Source organism: Poecilia reticulata, linkage group LG5, assembly GCF_000633615.1.
Source record: "Poecilia reticulata strain Guanapo linkage group LG5, Guppy_female_1.0+MT, whole genome shotgun sequence".
Lineage (NCBI taxonomy): Eukaryota > Metazoa > Chordata > Actinopteri > Cyprinodontiformes > Poeciliidae > Poecilia > Poecilia reticulata.
Window position 1 is genome coordinate 12,134,748 of NC_024335.1, and position 21,087 is coordinate 12,155,834.

The 21,087-nt window shown below is 38.4% G+C and overlaps 1 protein-coding gene across 1 annotated transcript in view; it reads left to right on the forward strand.

Annotated features, from left to right (window-relative positions):
- The window catches only part of rap1gapb (RAP1 GTPase activating protein b), a 103,169-nt gene that overhangs the window by 78,393 nt on the left and 3,689 nt on the right, over positions 1–21,087 (forward strand). Inside the window, exons 6-24 of the mRNA XM_017304878.1 lie at positions 898–936; positions 1,071–1,256; positions 3,437–3,540; positions 5,056–5,134; positions 5,219–5,272; positions 5,365–5,448; positions 5,540–5,640; positions 5,983–6,112; positions 12,210–12,365; positions 13,552–13,623; positions 13,716–13,802; positions 13,988–14,131; positions 16,088–16,219; positions 17,283–17,360; positions 18,414–18,523; positions 19,601–19,717; positions 19,820–19,949; positions 20,378–20,471; positions 20,866–20,972. Coding sequence (XP_017160367.1) covers positions 898–936; positions 1,071–1,256; positions 3,437–3,540; positions 5,056–5,134; positions 5,219–5,272; positions 5,365–5,448; positions 5,540–5,640; positions 5,983–6,112; positions 12,210–12,365; positions 13,552–13,623; positions 13,716–13,802; positions 13,988–14,131; positions 16,088–16,219; positions 17,283–17,360; positions 18,414–18,523; positions 19,601–19,717; positions 19,820–19,949; positions 20,378–20,471; positions 20,866–20,972 — 2,004 coding nt within the window. The remainder of the gene's footprint in view (positions 1–897; positions 937–1,070; positions 1,257–3,436; positions 3,541–5,055; positions 5,135–5,218; positions 5,273–5,364; positions 5,449–5,539; positions 5,641–5,982; positions 6,113–12,209; positions 12,366–13,551; positions 13,624–13,715; positions 13,803–13,987; positions 14,132–16,087; positions 16,220–17,282; positions 17,361–18,413; positions 18,524–19,600; positions 19,718–19,819; positions 19,950–20,377; positions 20,472–20,865; positions 20,973–21,087) is intronic.

Sequence of the window (21,087 nt, forward strand, 5' to 3'; positions counted from 1 at the left end):
AGTCCAATTAAATTAATACCACACAAAGTGAGCGCAATCTCCACAAGCCAAAGGGAGAGAAAATGGTCTTAGCACTTCATGCATTACCTGCAAAGTAAAAGAAATTAAACCTCTAGTGCACACACTCRGCTGAAATATTATCTTACTTTTCTCCCTGAGAGGCTCTTGGCCTTTTCTCACATGAAAAGGTTTTAGCACCCTGTCACTAGAGGTTACAAAATACAGGATTCAAACTTCGACCAAATCCCTCCCAAGATCAAAAGAGAATCTCAAAGCTAACATCAGTAGGACAAATTTTGTAGATTAGATTAGTTTTTAGCTGGACTTTAATGTAAAATAAAATAATTCATATTAGATTTGGTTTGAAACGTACAGAGCAACATGTCGTAGCASATTTTATGATTTTACCATAAGATGTTATGTGAGAGGGAGTCTCCCAAAAATGACATGCCTAYGATGACATCACATAATGCACGAGGCTTTGGAGAACCTCGGCCTGTTACAAAAACAAATGTTGTTGGACAATAAATTCCCCCAGACATTATTGCAATAAACATAAATAATATACTAGTAATGGCATAATAATCCAAGAACACATTCTCCAAGGTCAATAAACTTTAAATCCTAATGAACATGTAACACGGGAACCGGAACACGTTTTAAATTTTAAAAAGGAAAAAACAAAACAGAAACAATTAATACAATGAATTATGAAATCTTTTTGTATACAAAATTGTCCTTCGAAAAAAAAAACAGACTGAAGACTTTTGTCATCTAGTTTTTGGAACAAAAGTAGGTAGAATATATAGAATATATTGAATATTGTACCACAGCATCTACTTTGTTCTTGTGTAAAATAGGTACCACATCTTATGTGGTTTGTTTTTCTTCCTACAGACAGAAGAGGACTACATTCCTTATCCKAGTGTTCATGAGGTACATTTCTAGTCTTATCTATGACTGCATATAGTTTACCTTCTATACATGAGTCCATGGTTTTTGATTAAATAATTCAACTTGAAACCTCAAAAGAGCTGTGTTATCTTTTTTTTTTTTTCCATCGTCCTCAGGTTCTGGGTCGCAGAAGCCCTTTTCCCCTCATCCTGCTGCCCCAGTTTGGAGGCTACTGGATTGAAGGAACCAATCATGAGCCCAAAGAGCCRCCAGAGGCCGATMASCCTACCTGTCCAGCCTCCCACGTTAAGCTGGAGACAAACAGCACTGCCAAGATCTACAGGAAGAACTTCATGGGCAAGGTGAGAATGGTGGTTCTGTATATAATTTTCACTGAAATAAAATTGCGGAAATGTGTTGGTTAAAGCTGCAGTATGTCAAATATTTATTCTACATATTTCTTAAGACTAAGTTATGACAGTATGAGAGATAATTTGAGTAAATCACACTCCTTCACCTCCTCCTGATGCAATCTGCAGAAATAAGCTGCTAGATCAGAAACAACCAATCAGAACTAGGAAGGGGGTCTAAGCGGCGTCAATGAGCCTCATGTACACGCTGCTCAAGATTGTGATTTGCTGCAGGTGTGCTAAGCGTGGAGAAAGAACTTACTGTTGCAGGAAAACTGTTTATCCCCCATCATTGGTGGCTTACAAGGCGGTGCATGCATGGTAGGCACCACTGTGGAAAAGGAGAGGTAGCACAAAAGAGAGCAAGAGGGAGGACATGAGCGGCATGTACACAAGAATGATTGACAGCTCTAAGAACCTCCTGCTGGCGCGGATTGGTTGTTTCTGACTGAACAGCATTTCTGCAGATGGCAGTAGAACCACAAAGAGGATATAGAGGAGCTTGATTTTTTCACAATCAGTCTCATAAAAATAATATGAGACAGATTAGCAAATATGCAAAAAACAATTATGTAAAAAATAGTTTTTTTAAATGAACATTACCTACTTTAGTTTTTTTAAGGGACTTATGTACAAAAACGTAAGTCAATGAAACAACTAGGGAAATCGTACAGATCATTTCTGCTCTACACAGCCTGTGTCAAAGTGAAAGGTTTGAAAAGAGCATGCTGTAAAATCCCACCATATGTTTATCTAAAGTATGCTCGAGTTTTTGTGCAGCTATTGCAAGACTGTCTTAGTGTTCAGCAGACTGTGCAATAAAACCTTTTGTACGATGATAATAAGATTGTTATTCTCGGCTCCACTCCTAATTGTGAATTTATCACAGCAGTATCTTTTTANTCCATCGTCCTCAGGTTCTGGGTCGCAGAAGCCCTTTTCCCCTCATCCTGCTGCCCCAGTTTGGAGGCTACTGGATTGAAGGAACCAATCATGAGCCCAAAGAGCCRCCAGAGGCCGATMASCCTACCTGTCCAGCCTCCCACGTTAAGCTGGAGACAAACAGCACTGCCAAGATCTACAGGAAGAACTTCATGGGCAAGGTGAGAATGGTGGTTCTGTATATAATTTTCACTGAAATAAAATTGCGGAAATGTGTTGGTTAAAGCTGCAGTATGTCAAATATTTATTCTACATAATTCCTAAGGCTAAATTATGACAGTATGAGAGATAATTTGAGAAAATCACACTACTTCACCTCCTCCTGATGCAATCTGCAGAAATAAGCTGCTAGATGAGAAACAACCAATCAGAACTAGAAAGGGGGTCTAAGTGGCATCAATGATCCTCATGTACACGCTGCTCAAGATTGTGATTTGCTCCAGGTGTGCTAAGGGTGGAGAAACAACTTACTGTTGCAAGAAAACTGTTTATCCCCCATCATTGGTGGCTTACAAGGCGGTGCATGCATGGTAGGCACCACTGTGGAAAAGGAGAGGTAGCACAACAGAGAACAAGAGGGAGGACATGAGCAGCATGTACACAAGATTGATTGACAGCTCTAAGAACCTCCTGCTGGCTCGGATTGGTTGTTTCTGACAGAACAGTATTTCTGCAGATGGCAGTAGAACCACAAAGAGGACATAGAGGAGCTTGATTTTTCCACAATCTGTCTCATAAAAATAATATGAGACGGATTAGCAAATATGCAAAAAACAATTATGTAAAAAACGTTTTTTTAAATAAACATTACCTACTTTAGTTTTTTTTTTAAGGGACTTTTTATGTACAAAAACGTAAGTCAATGAAACAACTAGGGAAATCGTACAGATCATTTCTGCTCTGCACAGCCTGTGTCAAAGTGAAAGGTTTGAAAAGAGTATGTTGTAAAATCCCACCATATGTTTATCTAAATTATGCTCAAGTTTTTGTGCAGCTATTGCAAGACTGTCTTAGTGTTCACCAGACTGTGCAATAAAACCTTTTGTACGATGATAATAAGATTGTTATTCTCGGCTCCACTCCTAATTGTGAATTTATCACAGCAGTATCTTTTTATTATTGTGTCACCCATTGTCACTTCTTTGTGGAATTACATCATAGTAACATTTCCTTCACTTATCTGCCCCCAGGAACACTTTAATTACTACACGATGGATGCTGCCCTCGGCCACTTGGTCTTCTCAATGAAGTATGAAGTCATTGGGGATCAAGAGCATCTGCGCTTGATGCTACGGTACCATTATGTTCCATTATTTCCCTCTAACTCTGACTTGTTTTGTCTGCTATTAATGTTTTTTTTTTCTGTCTGCCCTCTGTTCATCACAATAACAGCACCTTTCTTTTCTGTATTCCCTCCAAGTTTTTTAACATTTTGCCCTGTACTTGTTCTTCTTTTTGCATGCAGAATGTAGTGTCGGTATGTTTCTTTTTTTCTTCTTTGAGGGGCCTCTCAARCACACAAAAAACCTGAATCAACAAGAGAGAAGCAGGGGTAATTTGCTGCTTGCTTTTTTTAAGAGTGGTGRCAAAATATCCAGCAATCAACCCAGCATTCACCTCTGCTGAAAAAGTRGAAGGCCTTCCACCCACTATTTCCCAAAGTCATATTTATTCACTAAAATCCTCCACTCCATCACACTTACTGAGAGAGAGGAGCGGGTGAGAGGCAGCACTCAGTGTGCAGTGTAACCTGTGAATTAAATTTAGCACMCAAGAGATTCCTCTTAAGATTTTAATAGCAGCGCTCCTTGCTTGTTAATGGACCTTCAGAGTGGATGACTGTTTGGTGGGGTAGCAGTAACACAGCCCACAATGTTTTTCGCGTTGTCCTGTTTTCTGGTAGGTGAACACCACCCACAGTCACCCCTTCAACTGGATGTAATTACAGGCAGTGGGAAATAGTCATATTTAACAGACCTGAAAGACCAGCAGAGTAACTCACGTTGTATTTCTATTTTACTGAAAATGCTCAATATACTCAGCCAATATKTCMACTGGCTGATTCAAGTAGCCTTGTTTAAACGATGAGAGCTGATAWAAAGGRTTTATCTTGAGCTTAAGTGATGGTACACGCTGACCGAGGGAAGGGTGTGAGCGGCATGCACACGAGCATGGTTGACAGTGCTACAATATCTCTGATTGGTTGTTTCTGACCAAGAGCTGTGTATTTCTGCAGATGGCCGACGAGCCATCTGCAGAAATACAGATTATCTGTCTTATATTCTGCTGTCAGGACAGAGAGATTGTTTAAAAAAAAAAAAAAACATACAAAAGTTAGCTATCGCTCCTGTAATGCTGTTTCTAAATTATTATTATACTTATTTTTGCAGTTTGAGTCAGGCTTAGCAACGTTCATAATTATACTCGCTAAGCAAGAAAATTGCTGTTCTTGAGATGGATTTAATGAGTCTCAACTCTGTATTTTCAAGCTAATTAGCTCTCAAGGTGTTGCATGTTTACTTTTAAAAAGAAGAAAATATTGTTTGTTACTGCCTGCAGCATTTTGAATATWTTTTTTTCTTATTTGTTTCCACTGATGTAAGAGTTATATTTTAATTTGTTACAACTACTAATAAAGAAGAAACTAACCACATTATAYAAAGTGTTGATATTAAAGCTTCTCACCTAATGTCTTGACATTTGCATGTAATAATTTCTTGGTGGCTTTTTATGGGTGAACGTTTCTTTTTTGTTGTTTGTTTAACTCCTTCCATTTTCCTAAACTCCTGCATTGCTATTTACTTTTCAGCACAAAATACAAAACCCATCATGATGTGATCCCCATTTCCTGCCTTACTGAGTTTCCCAATGTGGTTCAGATGGCAAAGGTAGGTAATCACAATCATACTGAATTAGTAATTAAGTTGTATTCWAAATGGATGAAGCACGTTGTTGTTTCTATTATTTTGCAGCTTGTTTGTGAAGAGGTAAACGTGGATAGGTTTTACCCTGTCCTCTATCCAAAGGTAGCTGTATTTTTTCCTCCTTTTCCATCTCATCCATCAACACTTAGTCATCATGRCGTGACATGAAGAGCTCCCCATTTTTTCATCCCCAGGCTTCAAGACTCATTGTCACCTTTGATGAGCATGTAATCAGCAACAACTTCAAGTTTGGAGTCATTTATCAAAAGTTTGGCCAGGTGGGTGCATTTCAGAGATACTTCAGCTAATCTTTGCTTTCAGACTCACGTGTCAAACTCCTGGAAAATGCTTTCTGCCTGCTGTTTGCAGACATCAGAGGAGGAGTTGTTTGGGAACATGGAGGAAAGTCCAGCCTTCATTGAGTTTCTGGAGTTTTTGGGCACAAAGATTGAGCTTCATGACTTTAAAGGGTTTGACATTTTTCAGTTAATTTCTTTAAACACTTTAAATTTTTATTAAGAGTACTCTATCTAATGTCTGTAAAAGGGAGACTATCAGTATCTCAATGGCTTATCAAAKATTTCTTTAAAGAACTAAAGAAAAACAAATCAAAAAAGATTGAGTTGCTGAGATTGTAAGCTAAGTAGGAAGATGGAGTTCCCTTCATTAATTGAGTGATCATCATAGATCAAGAGCTCTGATAAAATTACATTCTACTGACATCATCATCTGTCCCCTCAAGATTTGTATCCTTTTACTCCATCTTTTTCTCTATTAYGTTTAGTTCCCATACTTCTCTTTTGCTTCTCCAGTTTTCGAGGTGGACTCGATGTCACTCACGGGCAGACGGGGATGGAATCGGTTTACACAAATTTCCATAATAAGGAGATTATGTTTCATGTGTCCACCAAACTGCCTTATACGGAAGGAGACTCACAGCAGGTACAGACAAATCCCAGTTATTCATGAGTGTTGTAGTGTTGTCAAGTCTTTCTGGTTTTGATTTGTGAAGTTTTCTGTTGATCTGGTCTGGGTTGCAAGCTTAGTTTCAACTAATGTAAATAAGATTCATATTTTCCCCCATGTGTTTATTCTATGCTTTTCATGATTAGAAAAAAGAATGCAAATATTGACAGGTATGCCATTTTAGGAAGTTTATCTTTTTTAATTTATTGTGAGAAATTGAGGAAGAAAATTACATTAAAGTTTTGCTGGAATAGCTTTGAAACCATTTTAGAGATTTCCAGATTTCTTTAACTCTTTGTTGAAAAGAAGCGTGAAACCCAGATCAAATTGGCTACAAAACAAAATAAGTCCATTATAGTGAAAATAAAAATAAGATRAATAGAMTTCATAAACACTTGATATCGATTGGCCTTAAGGGATCACATTCGGTGGGTGTTTGTGCAGATGTCTATAAACACCATATTGCATMATTTCTCTATGTCAGGGCTGTTCAGTTAAACACATTCCTATTTAAATTTTCCTCCCAACAGCGTAAAAAAGAATATCAAGAAAAAACAAATCATATATTATTTGTCACATTCTCTTTTCCAAGTATGGTATAATTTAGTTTCATATGCAATAATGGCATTGTATTTCCAGACTCGATAACTAATCATGTTAAATAATTTCAAGGACTTCATTATTGTCCARAATAATTATATTTTTTCTATCATCAAGCAGCCCTGCTGTATGGTTCTGTGWGGTAAAGTGTGYAAACCTAAGTCATGTTTTACTGAGACAAAGGAGGGAGTACCCGTTCCAAGCAGGCCATAACTGTCCTTTGTGACCTTTAACCTTTAGCATCCTAACCAAGACTAAAGATTTAGTTTAGTGTTTCTTTTATTCTGAGCATTTTGTAGATCTGACCTCAAGGATTATAGCAGCCAGCAACTGATGGGCATTTCTGTCACATAACGCTGAGCTGCAGTCATTTTTAGACACCCTTATAGCYTTTTTCAGATTCATAGCAACAATTTCATCTCTCATATCATTGCTGGTGTCTTCCCTTTCAGGCATTTTGTAAACATAAACTTAAATACTCCTTRTCAGCAAACTACACAGGCTTCTGCCTTGTAGATGTGCTCACACTTACTGCTAATTACTTGACTGAGTGCCTTTGATTAGCAGCACCTGGCTGCCAATTACCCAGTTAATTTTCAAAGCATCAGTAAGGGTGTACTTTACACAAACCCACTAGACGGAGGCTGCAATAGGGAAATTTCAGACCCTTAAAAGAAAAACGAAAATAAACTGCGCTGTTTTGTTTTTTTCTGGTGGTAGATGAGGGGGGGGGGGTTTGTGTTCAGTGTGTTATCTTGGCACTTGGCAAGGCAAATTGGTGCTGCTGTTGACAGAACCACTAACCTTCCAGTTTGTGAACAAACCCCCTTCTGAGCCGCGGCAGTGACAAAAATAATTGCAGAGCCCCAGATCGTAGATGAATAAAAAGGGATTCAAGAAAGCAACTGGAAAAGAAACTGTGCCCTACTTTAGAAGGACTCGCACAGCCGCTGTGGTCTGCGCACCATCATCATCGCTAAAGTATGAAAACTCTCCAAACGGTGCCAAAATAGACGTATTTGTCCTGATTTGAATGTTTTCCAGTATTTCACACTTGGACCAAATGTTTGAATATCATAATACTTGACTTATAATTTGGTCATGCTGTAGTTAGTGTGAGTTGATAAAAAAAACTGTTATTAAGGCAGAAGGAAGTGAAAAAACCCTTTCAGAAATTGTGTGGTTCCCCCCTGTGCATTTTTCTTGAATTTCCTGGGGTAAAAAGAAACAAAAAAATTACCCCAGGAAAAGGCTCTTGTAATAAGGTAATATTTTTTTCATTTACCAGGCCCTTCAGGATGGAATGACGTGGAGGAAAAGTTTTGTTTTATTAATCTGTTTCCAACTTTTCCCACTATGATTCAGTTGTATCAGTCTAAAAATAGTTTTCTGTTCATTTTTCACTTTCTATTCCAGTCATCAGCATTGTTTGTAGCTGTCTTTGGCCAAAGCGAAAGTAAATCCTTCATTCAACATGTTAATTTACAGTTTTAACCTATTTATGTTCTGAGGCACAAATAAAAAGATCTGTTTATGTGGATCATAGACAGATCTTTAATGATGCACTGACAGCTGCTGCTGTTTGGGTGTGCTTTAGTGTGATGCTCACACTTTATTCATTAAATGTTAAACTTCATCTGACTCTGAGGTTATTATAATACACCATCACACCGTAGTCRCAGTCAAATTATCATGGGAACAGTGGCTTTTAATCCTGACCAGAACTATTTATTCTCGTCTCAGAAGTGATATAATGCACAAGTTTGCAAAATCCTTTTAAAATTTGCTACAGTTGCACCTTTTTTTGCAGTTAGTGACAACATAAAAAGCAACTCTAGTTCTAGAGTGAGACAGTCCTGCAACTTTTGAATGCATCCCTGCTCCAGTGCACCTGGATCAAATACACGGTTAATGACCAGGCCTTCCAAAACCTTGTAATTCAGTCTTTTTATTTCTACCGTATTTGTTGATRGTGATGCAGTTCTACATTTATTTAGCAACTTCACTTAAAATTATCATTGAAGATATTTCAGTATATAATTTTTAGTTTATCCCTTTCCTCTTCAAAAAAAACCCCCAGATGGTTCCTCTGTGATGCCACAGGAGGGACATGAACATGGATTTGGTTTGCTTTTGGAAGGGTATATTTTATCTTGATTAAATAAGTTAGAAYCAAAATTGCCAGACAAAAAAGAAAGATCTTAACATGTTGTTGTATAGTTGAGAATCTACACCTAAAATGAGTTTGTTTGTTTACAGAAAAGYTGTGCTCATAGCTATAATGTCTCRGACACTTTTCTCTGGATTTGAAAGTCGTAGGCCATGAAATGTCAACAGCTCTTATCCAGTTTTAGAAAATAAACAGTTTGATCTGTTAACCATCATTTATTTTAATGACTGAGAAGGTTACARCTAACAGGTTCCAGCTAAATCTTGCCATCTGTTAAGTTTCCCTAATTAACACAATGCATCTCATTCTGTATTGCAACTAAATGTCATACTCATACATTTAAAAAAAATAGCAGAGACCCTTATCTTCCCAAGTTTTGCCWGAAAATATGAAGAAAATTACAAAAATCGTATAGGTGATAAAGTGAAAATGCAATGGAAATGTTTTGAGTTGTTCCTGTTTCTGTTGTTGAGAAATAACRCTGCAGTTCTTCCTACCTGCATTGACATTCTTGCTCTGTTGGTTTCTRGCTGCAGACTCTCATCTCTCTGCTATTGTTTTTGTAAAGTGCTGCATTTGTTCTCAGAAGCTCTTTAGTGCCATGAGTGGTTTGAACTTTGTTACCAAAGTAACCCTGCACAGTTGGTTCATAAAGCCAAGACATGGAGACAAACAGAGGACATAAACACCGCCCACATGGGATGATTCATCAGGGAACAGGAAAAAGGAGGCAGGGAGCACACTTAAAACCAAAGCCTTTATTCTGGAAGGAAAGTAGGCTGAATTTAGTAGGCTGATGATCTGGCCTGGCAGTAAATCTGCATGGAGAGAATAAGCTGAACGATGTTAAGCTGTCTGAGTTCGGAAAGTGCGTGTGTGAGAGGAACTACTAAAAATGTCAACTATAAAGGAATGAAGCAGCAGCAACCTGGCTGCCTGAATTTACATATAATGTGTTCTCTAATATTCAGCCTTTAATGTTGTCTTAGAAATTTATCACCAGTATCTATCAATACATAATTAAAACGGCTGAAACGGTTATGACTCTTACTGCCAGAGAGCTAGGTTCTATTATTAAAGTTTTTATGCAGTTTTCACCATACCTGTGAAAATAATATTCTTAATATTACTTAATAATCTTAACATTTTCTGAACGCTGATAAATAAAAATTATTTGAAATATTTTTATATAGAACACAGCTTTGCACCATTTTTGAAAATGCCTGAGAAGAATTCAGCCTCTTTCACTTTGAATTCATCATGATTTTTACCAAATCTTTAGTCTGGACATTTTATTTAGTTCTGAGACACTCTTAGTGAGAATCCATTTCAGGCTWATGCATGCCTGCCATGGCTCCGGCTCCTGGTGGAAACCTCCCAGGTTTAGAGCCAGATGGTTGATTGTTCACAGCATGACAAACAGGCTGGCTATAACACGAAGAGGCTATAAAGCAAGTGAACTGTTTCTGGAAAAGCAAATGCCATCATCATCGCTTAATTACAGAGTAAATATTGGCTCTGTTGGGCTGGATATACAACTGGTCTTCTTGTGAGACATTTTTTCAAGGGCACACTAACATTGCAGACACTGTTTTTAATCTGAATTTACAAGCCACTTTACTAGGTACACCTCGCTAGTACCGTGTTGGACTCCATTTTAAAACTATTAATTCCTTGTGGTATTGATTCAGCAAGGAGTCAGAAACATTCCTCWGAGAWTTTGTTGTAACAAATTGYCTTGACAGCCTGATRCAATTGTAAAAGATTTGTCRGAAGCTCATCCGTGTTGTGAATGTCCCCAAGGTGCTTTATTAGATTAAGATCTGGTGACTGAGGAGGCCATTTGAGTCGAGATGTATGGATAAGGCAGGCTAAAGATTTTCAACAATGCTCTTTTCAACTGGTACTAATGGRCCCAAAGCAGGCCAAGAAAATATTCTCCCCACCATTACACCACTAGCATCTTAATCTGCTGGCAGGATGAATGCATGAGCYGTAAGAGAGAGAACTGTGCATRAAATTCCCAGCAGTTTCTGAAACACTCAGAACAGCGGGTCTTGCACCGACCAGCATGCAATGTTCAAAMTCATTTRAATCTGTGTTTCTAACTCATGCTCATGCACCGTTTCATCTTCTGCAAGTCATCATCAACACATCTAGATGCAATGAGTTGCTGCAGTCTTGACAGGTTCTCTCATTTTCAGCATAAGGAATTGGACAGGTGTATTTAATAAAGTGGCAGGTGAGGGTATATGATGCAGCTTCATTTAACAGTTGTATTATATTGTTAARTAGCCCTATAAATGATGGAAGGCTACAGTCTCCTGTGGAGTGTCAGAGGTCAAAGAATGTGCTTAGAATATTTTTGAATTYCCCTCTTTCTGTATCTGTTAGCAGAATCTGCTGTCACTTCTTTCTGAATTACATGCATCTGATTGATTTGGGTAGCAATATTCCTGATAAGAATTTTATTATGGTGCATATATACATTTTGATCTGCACTCATAACCTGTATTCTGCTATCTGATGTAGAAAAAAAATATTTGGAACAAGTACTAATGTGACACTGCAAAGTGAAATCTACATAAATTTTAGATATAAAGAGATGAAGTCATCTCCTTAGATATTTATGTATGTAACTAAGTTAGAATACCTTGCAAAAGCCAGTAAGGTGACGGCATGCATTCATATTTCAGCACAAAAAGAATCTGTCCCTATTGTTTAGCAGCGGCAGATTTTTTTTTCTTAAAGTAGATCGCCTGCATGAAAGATTTAGACTTCAGGACGGGTGCTGTGTCCTCCAAGTGCAAATGTGTCCTTTTGGCAACTTGAAGCTTTTTGGCAACAAGGGAAATGCTCTACTACAGTCATTTGTGTGGCCACCACCCTCTCTTTGTTTGACATTACCTTCTCTGTTATTCCAAATGATATATTTCTGTGATGTATATGCCTAGCAAACCTATTTAGGCATCAAAAATGGGAAATGTAGCTGTAGTAACTACATCATGTACATATTTTCCAGTACCGTTCATACTTCATTCTTTTAGTAATATTTGTCACCCAAACATGAGATATGAGAGTTACAATATGTTTGGCTGTAAAACTGAACTGAATTTTTAGAGAGGATTTTATGTCGCAAGGATTACTCTATTCTTTTGGGACCCAAACAAATTCCTCTTAAGACAATCTTTGAGTGCAGGTTCTGGTACGGATTCTCTAACACAATTGTGTTTTTAGTGCTAGGATTGGTTATCATATATTTTTAAGTTGGTAACTTTCTGTATTTGTGGCTCCCCCCTTCAGCTGCAGAGGAAGAGGCACATAGGCAACGACATTGTGGCCATCGTGTTCCAGGAGGAAAACACTCCCTTTGTACCGGACATGATCCAGTCCAACTTCTTACATGCGTATGTTGTGGTGCAGGTGGAGAACGCGTGCTCAGACAATGTTACATACAAGGTTTGTTTCACAGAATGACAGTTTTCTATTATAAAATGTTCATGGTTATCTGATGAACACGTTTCAGATCCAATTGAAGTTTGCTTAGAGGGCTGAATCCTAATTACTAGTGTTATCTCTTAAATTACCATAATGTTTTGATGTAATTATTTAGAGTCATGGGAGAAATTATTTTTCCTTTTAAAATAGAACTTAAATAAAACCCTCTCAATAACCTATTAAACCATCTGTTTTTGCTGTTATGAAAAGAGACACATAACACACTCCACATACCATGTTTTTTTTTCTTCTTTTTTGTTGCACCTACATATACTAGATCAGCAAAGACTTTTCAGATCAGACAATGATACTCACAGTAATTACTGTATAAATATCAGTTTCCAAATGAGACCCTTACCCTTTTGTCTCTTTGGCCAATAAATTTTAACTCCAAAGGCCTGCAGAATCATCAGGGCGTTTTCTGTAAATCTGAGATAGATATTTGTGGGAGGATTTTTTTTTTCAGTCAGCAGAAGTATTTACCTTGAAACTCTCCCAAGTTTCAAGGTAGTTTTTCTTATTGATATTGACCTTGGCCTGAGGCAACTGTGACCTGCAGAATGTTACTACCAGCATGTTTTTATTTTTGGGGGGTGATGGGGAGGGGGTGGCGTTGTGATTTCCTGAATGATTCTTAATAAAATTGAGAAGCGGTTTTGGCATGTGTGCATATCTTCTCCATTTGTGGATAATGTCTCTCAATGTGGTTCACTGGAGTACTAAAACATTAGAAATTATTTTGTAACACTTTCCAAACTCATACATGTTAATAACATTCTGTTTTGTTCTTGAATTTCTTTAGATGTGTTTTCTTTTCTTTTAGCCTACTTCATGTTGTCAGACAGGTCAGGTTCTTTTTAGGGGTTTTCTTGATTTTAATGGTTGGGCAGTAATCAGGCCTTGGTGTGGCCTATGAACCAAAGATAATTTGATTAATCCAAGTTCATTCATGATTTAACAAGATCATGGGCTGGAAATACTTTTTCACATAGACCCAGGTTTGTTTGGATTTTTTTCACCTCTTAAAAATTATCTTGATTAACAAAAAACATCACCATTCAGAAACACTTTTGACCAGTGTGTCTAAAATGCAAAAACAAAAAAAAAATCTTTCACTTTTTGGTTTTTTGGGTTTTTTTTTTCTCAGGTGTCAGTCACAGCTAGAGATGATGTACCTTTCTTTGGACCTGCTCTACCTGACCCCGCCATTTTCAGAAAGGTCAGCAACCAAACAAACACATCTGTTTCCCAGGGAGACGCCATATACTCTCCTTTATTCTTCTCCAAATGTTGTGTATTTTTCATCCTCAGGGCCCTGAATTCCATGAGTTCCTCTTCACGAAGCTTATCAATGCGGAGTACGCCTGCTACAAGGCCGAGAAGTTTGCAAAGCTAGAGGTGAGAAGCATATTTAAGAAAACATTGTCTTTTTTTTTTCATTTATTGTAATGTGTTTATTCATGTTGCTACAATCTAGCATGCGACCTCTTGCTTGTACCTGCAACCTACTGACTTCATCGTCCTCAAAAGTGAATTTTTAGATGTACTGTCACTGAAAATATAGTGGATTTGCTTGTTGACAGGAGCGAACACGTTCGGCCCTGTTGGAAACATTGTACGAGGAGCTGCACATTAACAGCCAGTCCATGATGGGTCTGGGTGGGGACGAAGATAAGCTGGAGAACGGAGGTGGAGGCGGAGGGGGCGGCTTCTTTGAGTCCTTTAAGGTACAGCATAATTTTTTTTTATTGATTAGGTGCACTGGTTATCTGCAATTGCACATGCATGGGCAAGAGTGGTGATGAGTGGAAAAACTTTTCGGATGTTTTTCTTTTACTTTTCGTCCTCTCATTTCTCTTGGCTGGGATTCTGGGTATTCACACATGAGGAAACAAAGCATAGAAAATGTGCAGTATCTCAAAGGACCAGTCCTTTGGCATTTGCTGTCCTCACTTGGCTGTGACTGCTGAACTCGGTGGGTTTTCACATGGCGCTGTGGCTTTGGAAGATGCGGAGTGTCCTCTTGTGTATGAAAGGCACTTTACTCTGACTGAGAGTTCTCCATCACTGGCCGTGGTGAAGCGACACCCAGCTACTGAGGCCTGGCAGCAGGAATTGTGATAGCTGATGAGCAATTTAATGACCCTTCATTACGCAGCTTATGATGCAATTTGCACATCTCCCCATGGGCAGCATTCCATTAATGTTTTTCTTCAGTTAACCTTTTTTTTCCCTCAACTTCAGTCTCAGCTGCTCTCAGTATGTCGGTCAACCAGTTTTTCTTCAACCTTTATTACAGACTACCTTAAATGTGCTCTTGCCCTTCTTTTGCCAAGTTGCCAAATACTAACTTGCTGTATCTTTGTCTTTGTCACCTTCGCAAGTTACATCTGTAAAGATTTTCCACTCTTCTTCGTCTCTGTTGTAGTACAGCTGGGTAGATTGCATTGTCCTGCTGTCTCTTAATTTTTGCAGTCCTTGTCTTAGTCGTCTTCATGCTTCAGACTCATCTACGTTCAGCTGACAATAGATCATTTTAATGAAGATGTATCTTCATCTTAAGCAACATTTTCTTAAGCAGCATCCCCTTAGTTTACTTTCTTCCTGTTGTCCATTGATCTACACTACCAATAAAGTTAAGAAGCAGTCCTGCATACACAACACACCTGTCACACACACATTACACACACACCCTATAAAACACATGTTATTAAAACTACATTTCCTTAATCTCCTCATAACATTTATATTTAATCACATCTAGCAACAGATCTAATAAACTCTGTTTTATTAATAATAGGACAAACTGACATGAATAAAATATAATTAATTAATTAATTAATTAGCCAAAAACGAATATAAAAAGATTGCAGTGGAAAAATGTAAACCATTTACGTGAGGTTTTCTAATGGAATTAGGTCTGTCTATGATCAATAATCCTGCACCAACCCAGTGATGGTCCAGTTTCAGTTTTTGGCCAGAAGTCACCAGGTTTTTATTGAAATGTTCTCCTTGCCTTTGAGAAAGAATAGAAATTCCCCCACATCATGATACGTCTTCCTCCAGATCATTCCATTTTAAATCCCAGTAGTGTTTAGCAAGCTCCAAACAACTGGTTTGCTGCTCTGGTTCCAGGAAATTACTGGTGGTTGCAGCTCCAGATTTTTTAAATTAATTAATTTTTTGCTTTGCTTTGTTTTATAAAATCACAATGATTCAAGATTTGGGCGAGTTCAGGCAAGTTTGCTTTGCTTGAACTGATTTATGACTTCATAAGTCATAAGTCCAGTTACAGCTGGACTTATGACTTATGAATATCAGCTGATTCTTCTGCTCTATTTGAATGGCATGTTCTCTTGTCCTCCCCATTTTGATGACTGTCTAAGAGAAACTGATCTCTCTGTCATGTCATATGTACACCCCAGAGAAACGGGAAGTTATACATTTAAAACTCCAAGACAATCTGACCATCTTGGATTCGAAGATGCTTAATTTTTCCAGAATGAGTTTATCCTACTTTTTTTTTAAAAGAATCTGTTAAGTCTTTTACACATATGTAGAAGGGATACCAATATGGTAAAAATTCCCTTTATAGACTTGGGAATATTAGTCAGTGTTCTGGGTTTCCACACGATATGAAGGTGGATCCACTGACTATGGATATCTCCTCGTTCTCTCTGCAGCGGGTCATCCGCAGCAGAAGCCAGTCAATGGACGCCATGGGTCTCAGTAACAAGAAGTCACACACAGTCTCCACTAGTCACAGTGGCAGCTTTACCCATAATCCCGCAGAGAGCCCCAAAACTCCAGGGATTGTAAGTAGCTCATTTTGGTTGACATGCCGCTCATCTGAACACACACACACCTCACATTCAGGACATGGTGTTTTCACAGCACAGTGGGTAAACACGTGTTCAGAAGGGTCTCGACTCAAAAGCGGCGTGACAAAGTACTCATCTGTATGTTCTTAACACCAAAGCACTTACTTTTATTTCTGACATTTTATAATCACTCTTGGTTTGTACTCATCTTTCACTAATTGACTCTTTCCATTTATGACTCATGGTGTTTGTGTTAATCCTGTTTTTCTGTTTAGGGGAGAGGGGGAAAAAAACATAAAACAAGATTTTATGCATTTTATTCAGTGTCCTCTTTTTGAAGAAGTGTTGCAGCATAAATTGGCAGGCTTTTAGCTGGGGAAAAACTGTGCCTATTTTGGAATAAAGGAAGTGATTGTTTTTGAGTCCCTCTTCCAGGGTTTGAAGTGAACTTAGACTAGCAGCTGTATGACTACCCAGACTCCCTCCCTCGTTGCTATGCTTTCATAATGAGCGTCTCCTCATTGCAAACACTTGATGCAACTTTGTGGATGTGTGGCTAGAGAATATGCATGGCACTTATCATAAACCTCAAGAGCACCTTGCCCTGTTTGTGTCTCCTTTTAATGTTGTATGTTTCAACTTTTGGGGAATTTCTTTTGCCCCATTTATGAAAAGCTTTTTGATGTTATAGTACCTGTTTGGAACGTCAGCCCCAGTTGTCCCCTTCTCCTCTTAATGCATCGGTAAACAAACTTGTATCCTTTAGGGCAGTACCTGCCAGCATGCCTGCTGTGCTGATCCTCCTATGTTTGACCTTAAACTTCCTGAACCCTGTGAAGCTTTTCACCATTTCCTTTTCCTCGTGTTTGCTTTTTAAGTTATGCTGCAAGCTCCCTTTAAAGCTGTTTTGCTCCCTGCTGTTAAAATTCTTTGTGCTCTGCGCATGAGATCTTATGATGTGTTCTTTCTTTTTCTTTCTCTCTCTTGCTTCTTCCATCTTTTATCTCCCCCTTTCTCTCCCTCTCTGCTTCCCTTTGCCCCGTCTTGTGTGGCTCAGTCATTGCTTGTCGCGGGGAAAAGTCCCAGTAAATATGGACGCCGAGGCAGTGCCATAGGGATAGGAACAATAGAAGAGGTTCATGCATTTTCTCTCTTACTGTTTATCATATTTGTTTGCATTTCTAATGTGTTCTCTTCATGGAACAATTTGTAACATTCCTGTGTTGCTTAGATTAGAATGTGTTTTAGTTTATGTTGCTGTGGGAGATGCTGTTAATATTACATGTAGTGATTTGCAACCACATTTAAGTCATTCATTCATGTAGTAAAAACTGATGTGTTTTATGATTTGACTGATAGAAACAAACATATGAATAATGACATGAGGGAGGGTAGTTTTGTTTTTGCTGTTTGATGCTTTAACTCAGAGCTTGAAGCCTGAATGTTCTTAAATTTCCTTATTTGTAACTTTTTTTGAACTCGCATAGAACAAATACACAATTTTGTTCCTGCTTTTGAGGTTTTTTGCTTGGATATTGTACTGTAATACTTACAAAATTGATATATCACTAGACATAAGAGAGTGTTCTTATGTACTTGTGTTTCAACAAATTAGAAAGAAGTACTAAACTCTTACCGCTTCTACAATTCAGGTTCAAAACAAAAACCTGGCCGAAAAAGAAAACAAAATGTTACAAAGATGCAGTAACCTGGTTGCAAAGGTGTGCACATCTTTAGATTAATACTTATTTAAAACACCTTTTGATTTGATGTAAGCATTTAGTCTTTTGAGCTAAAAGCACTTAGTTATTTTTGTGAATCTGATGAAGTTGTTAGTTGTTCCAGAAGGATTTCTTGACATTTGCATACTTATCTAAAGTCATAGTTTACAGAGACATTACTAATTTTAACAGGAGTGTGTACATGTTTAAACTACACATGAACTACATGTGTAGTTTCATGTACAACTGTGTACATGAAATTACACAGTTGTCTGAATCCTGGTGTGTTTTTTTAAAACGGTACTTTATGAACATTTATCATCAGATCATAAATTGTCAGCAGAATATTTATACATGTAGATGGATTTTATTTGCTTCAATTGCACTACAGTATGATGAATGCTTTGCACCAATGACTTCCCCCAAAATGTGTCTCTTACTATTTTGTTTCTCTTGCACCCTGTTAGTCATTGATCATTCCTGGGAAAAGCCCAACCAGAAAAAAGTCTGGACCCTTTAGCTCGCGCCGCAGCAGTGCCATTGGCATCGAGAACATCCAGGAGGTCCAAGAGAGGAGGTGAGAGTACAGCAGGGAGTGGGTAGTGAGGACAGAACATTGTTGCAACAGATGGAAGGAAGGACAACTAATTAATTCAGCAAGAATTAAAATCTGAGAAATGGACACTCAATGGCTTTTCGTACCTTACAAAAGGGATGACAGACCCACACATTTTTCACCTTTTCTTACATTACAGTCACAGTCTTAGCGCAGAAGTTTGACGTGAAAGATGGTAACACATGGTTTTCACAATTCTTAGAAATAAATATCTGAAAAGTGTGGTGTGCATTTGTATTCAGTTTCCCCGAGTCAATACTTTTGTCTTTTGGTTGTAAAATACTTTGTTTTTTCACATAACCCTCTATAAAAAAAAAAATTTGAATTTTCCATGGAAGATTATTTTAACACCCTCATTTTTAGCAAAACTGTTGGAATATTGTTTTATAACTTTACCTCACTTTCAACGTCCCCACAACTGTGTCTCTGTCTTTTGARATCATTGGTCTTCCTGATGCTTTTTTTCTCATTAATGTTCTCTAACAAACTTCTGAGACCTTCAGAAAACTGTTGCATTTGGACTGAGACTAAATTACACACACCTGGACAGTGTACTAATTAGGTGACCTCTGATGGCCGTTGTTGGCACTGGATTTTATTTAGAGGTGGGAAAGTAACCAGACCTGAATACAAATTCACACCACACTTTTTCAAATCTTGGCTTTTAGGCATTTTGAAAATACTTTTCCTTCCACTTCACTTTGTGCTAGTATATCCCCTAAAATCCCAATAAATACATTGATGTTTGTAGTCGTAGCTCAACAAAATGCGAAAAGGTTCAGGAGGTAAATTTCCTTTGCAAGACAGTTGTTGCAATTCTACTAGCAACTTTGAACAAGGCTACATGTTGTGATCAAATAAAGTTCAATGTAGCAGTTCATTTGTAGATTTTTATGAGCAGTTTTTCAGTTGTAGTAAGAGGCACTTTATTGGTCTTAAAGCCCATATTTTTACAAGAATACTCCATTCTACTTATCAGTGGAGAACTTAAACCAATTTTCTTGTTTTCATCGCCTGATTTCCTCCTCTTTGCGTCAGCCGAGAGGTTTCTCCCAACACACAGAAAACTCCAGACTGCAGCCACTTGTCAAAAGAAAACAAATCAGGCAACTCCTCCGCCCACAGTTCTCCGGAGTTTGCAGCCACAAAGAACAGGTGACCATCTCCGTTCGTGCTAAAGCTACACACACGGGAAGGCTTGTGAAATATGTGAAAAGAGACAGGTGTTAATATGATCAAAGTAACCCAGGTGTGTAGTCTGGCGATGTGTTGCAGAGCGCCTTCCATCCCCGAGGCTCAGGACTTGTCTCGCTCCTCCTCCAACGCCAGCAGCTTCACCAGCGTTGTGGAGGAGCACGACGCCGAGGAGGAATATGAAACTGGACTGGTGGGTACAGACGCAGGCACACTGATAAACACATTATGAAAGTGCATACATTATTAAAGTCACTCTGGGAAAACAAAGACGCTTGAATCTCTCCCCTGATTATACTGCCTCCATTAACTTTTGTTTAATATTTACTGTGGGGGGGGAAATAACGGAGTTTTAAGTCGGCAGCTGTTACCTGCACAGTAAAAACAAAGAGCATAAAAAGACTCAATGGATTTCATCACATCCCAATAATGACGGGCCTGAAAATGGACTGCACAGTCATACATATTAATGTGTTTATGCAGGTCGTCTCTTTTCAACCATGTGCATATTAAGAAAGGCTTTAAAGCAAATGTACACCTGGAGTATTAACTCCCATTTAAATGTATTTTTTATTTTAAAAAAATACAAGTATGAAAATCTAATTGTACATCTTTTCACAGGAAAGTGTGTCTTGTGTTACTCCAGTAAAAAAAGACTCATTTGTTTATGGGTCGGCCGTGGAGGACAGTTCCTGCAGCCAGGGAAGCTTTTCAGGTGAGTTTGCGAGATGTTGGCTCATTCTACCAGGCCAGAGACAGTCTGGAGGTGTAAGAAGCAGACAGACTGCGTCATGTATCAGGAGATCATCTACATTGGGGAAAAGAAAGAAGAACGCTCCCTGTTTCCTGGGCAAATCACGTCAAAGCGCACTTGAGCACAGACATTCCCTTCATCTGATGTAACTTAGAGAGCTGCTTAAATGACTAAGGTGTAGCAGCACAAAGCTAGCCAGGATTTCACTCCACATGTCTTAATGGCTAACTCTGACCTATCAATCCTTTGCATTTTCTCAAATCTCTTTTTGTTTCCAGCTTGAACAGCTGGCAGCATTGTACGGTTGAGTTTATTACTCATGACAGCCACACATCTGTCCCCTTCCTCCAAGCAGCTTCCCGTCTTCAGCAGCAAGCGGACGGGGTGAAGACGTCGGAGCCAAAAGGGACAGACGGCCAGCCCAAGACGGAGCGCCCCCAGCAGGAGCAGAAGCCGTCATCGGTGAGAGAAATTACTGAACATCAGTCACTAAATGACATTGTAATGGCTTCACACATCGGCAAGATGACTATGCGCAGACATGTATTGTTTAAGTCATCATTTCCATTAGATATAC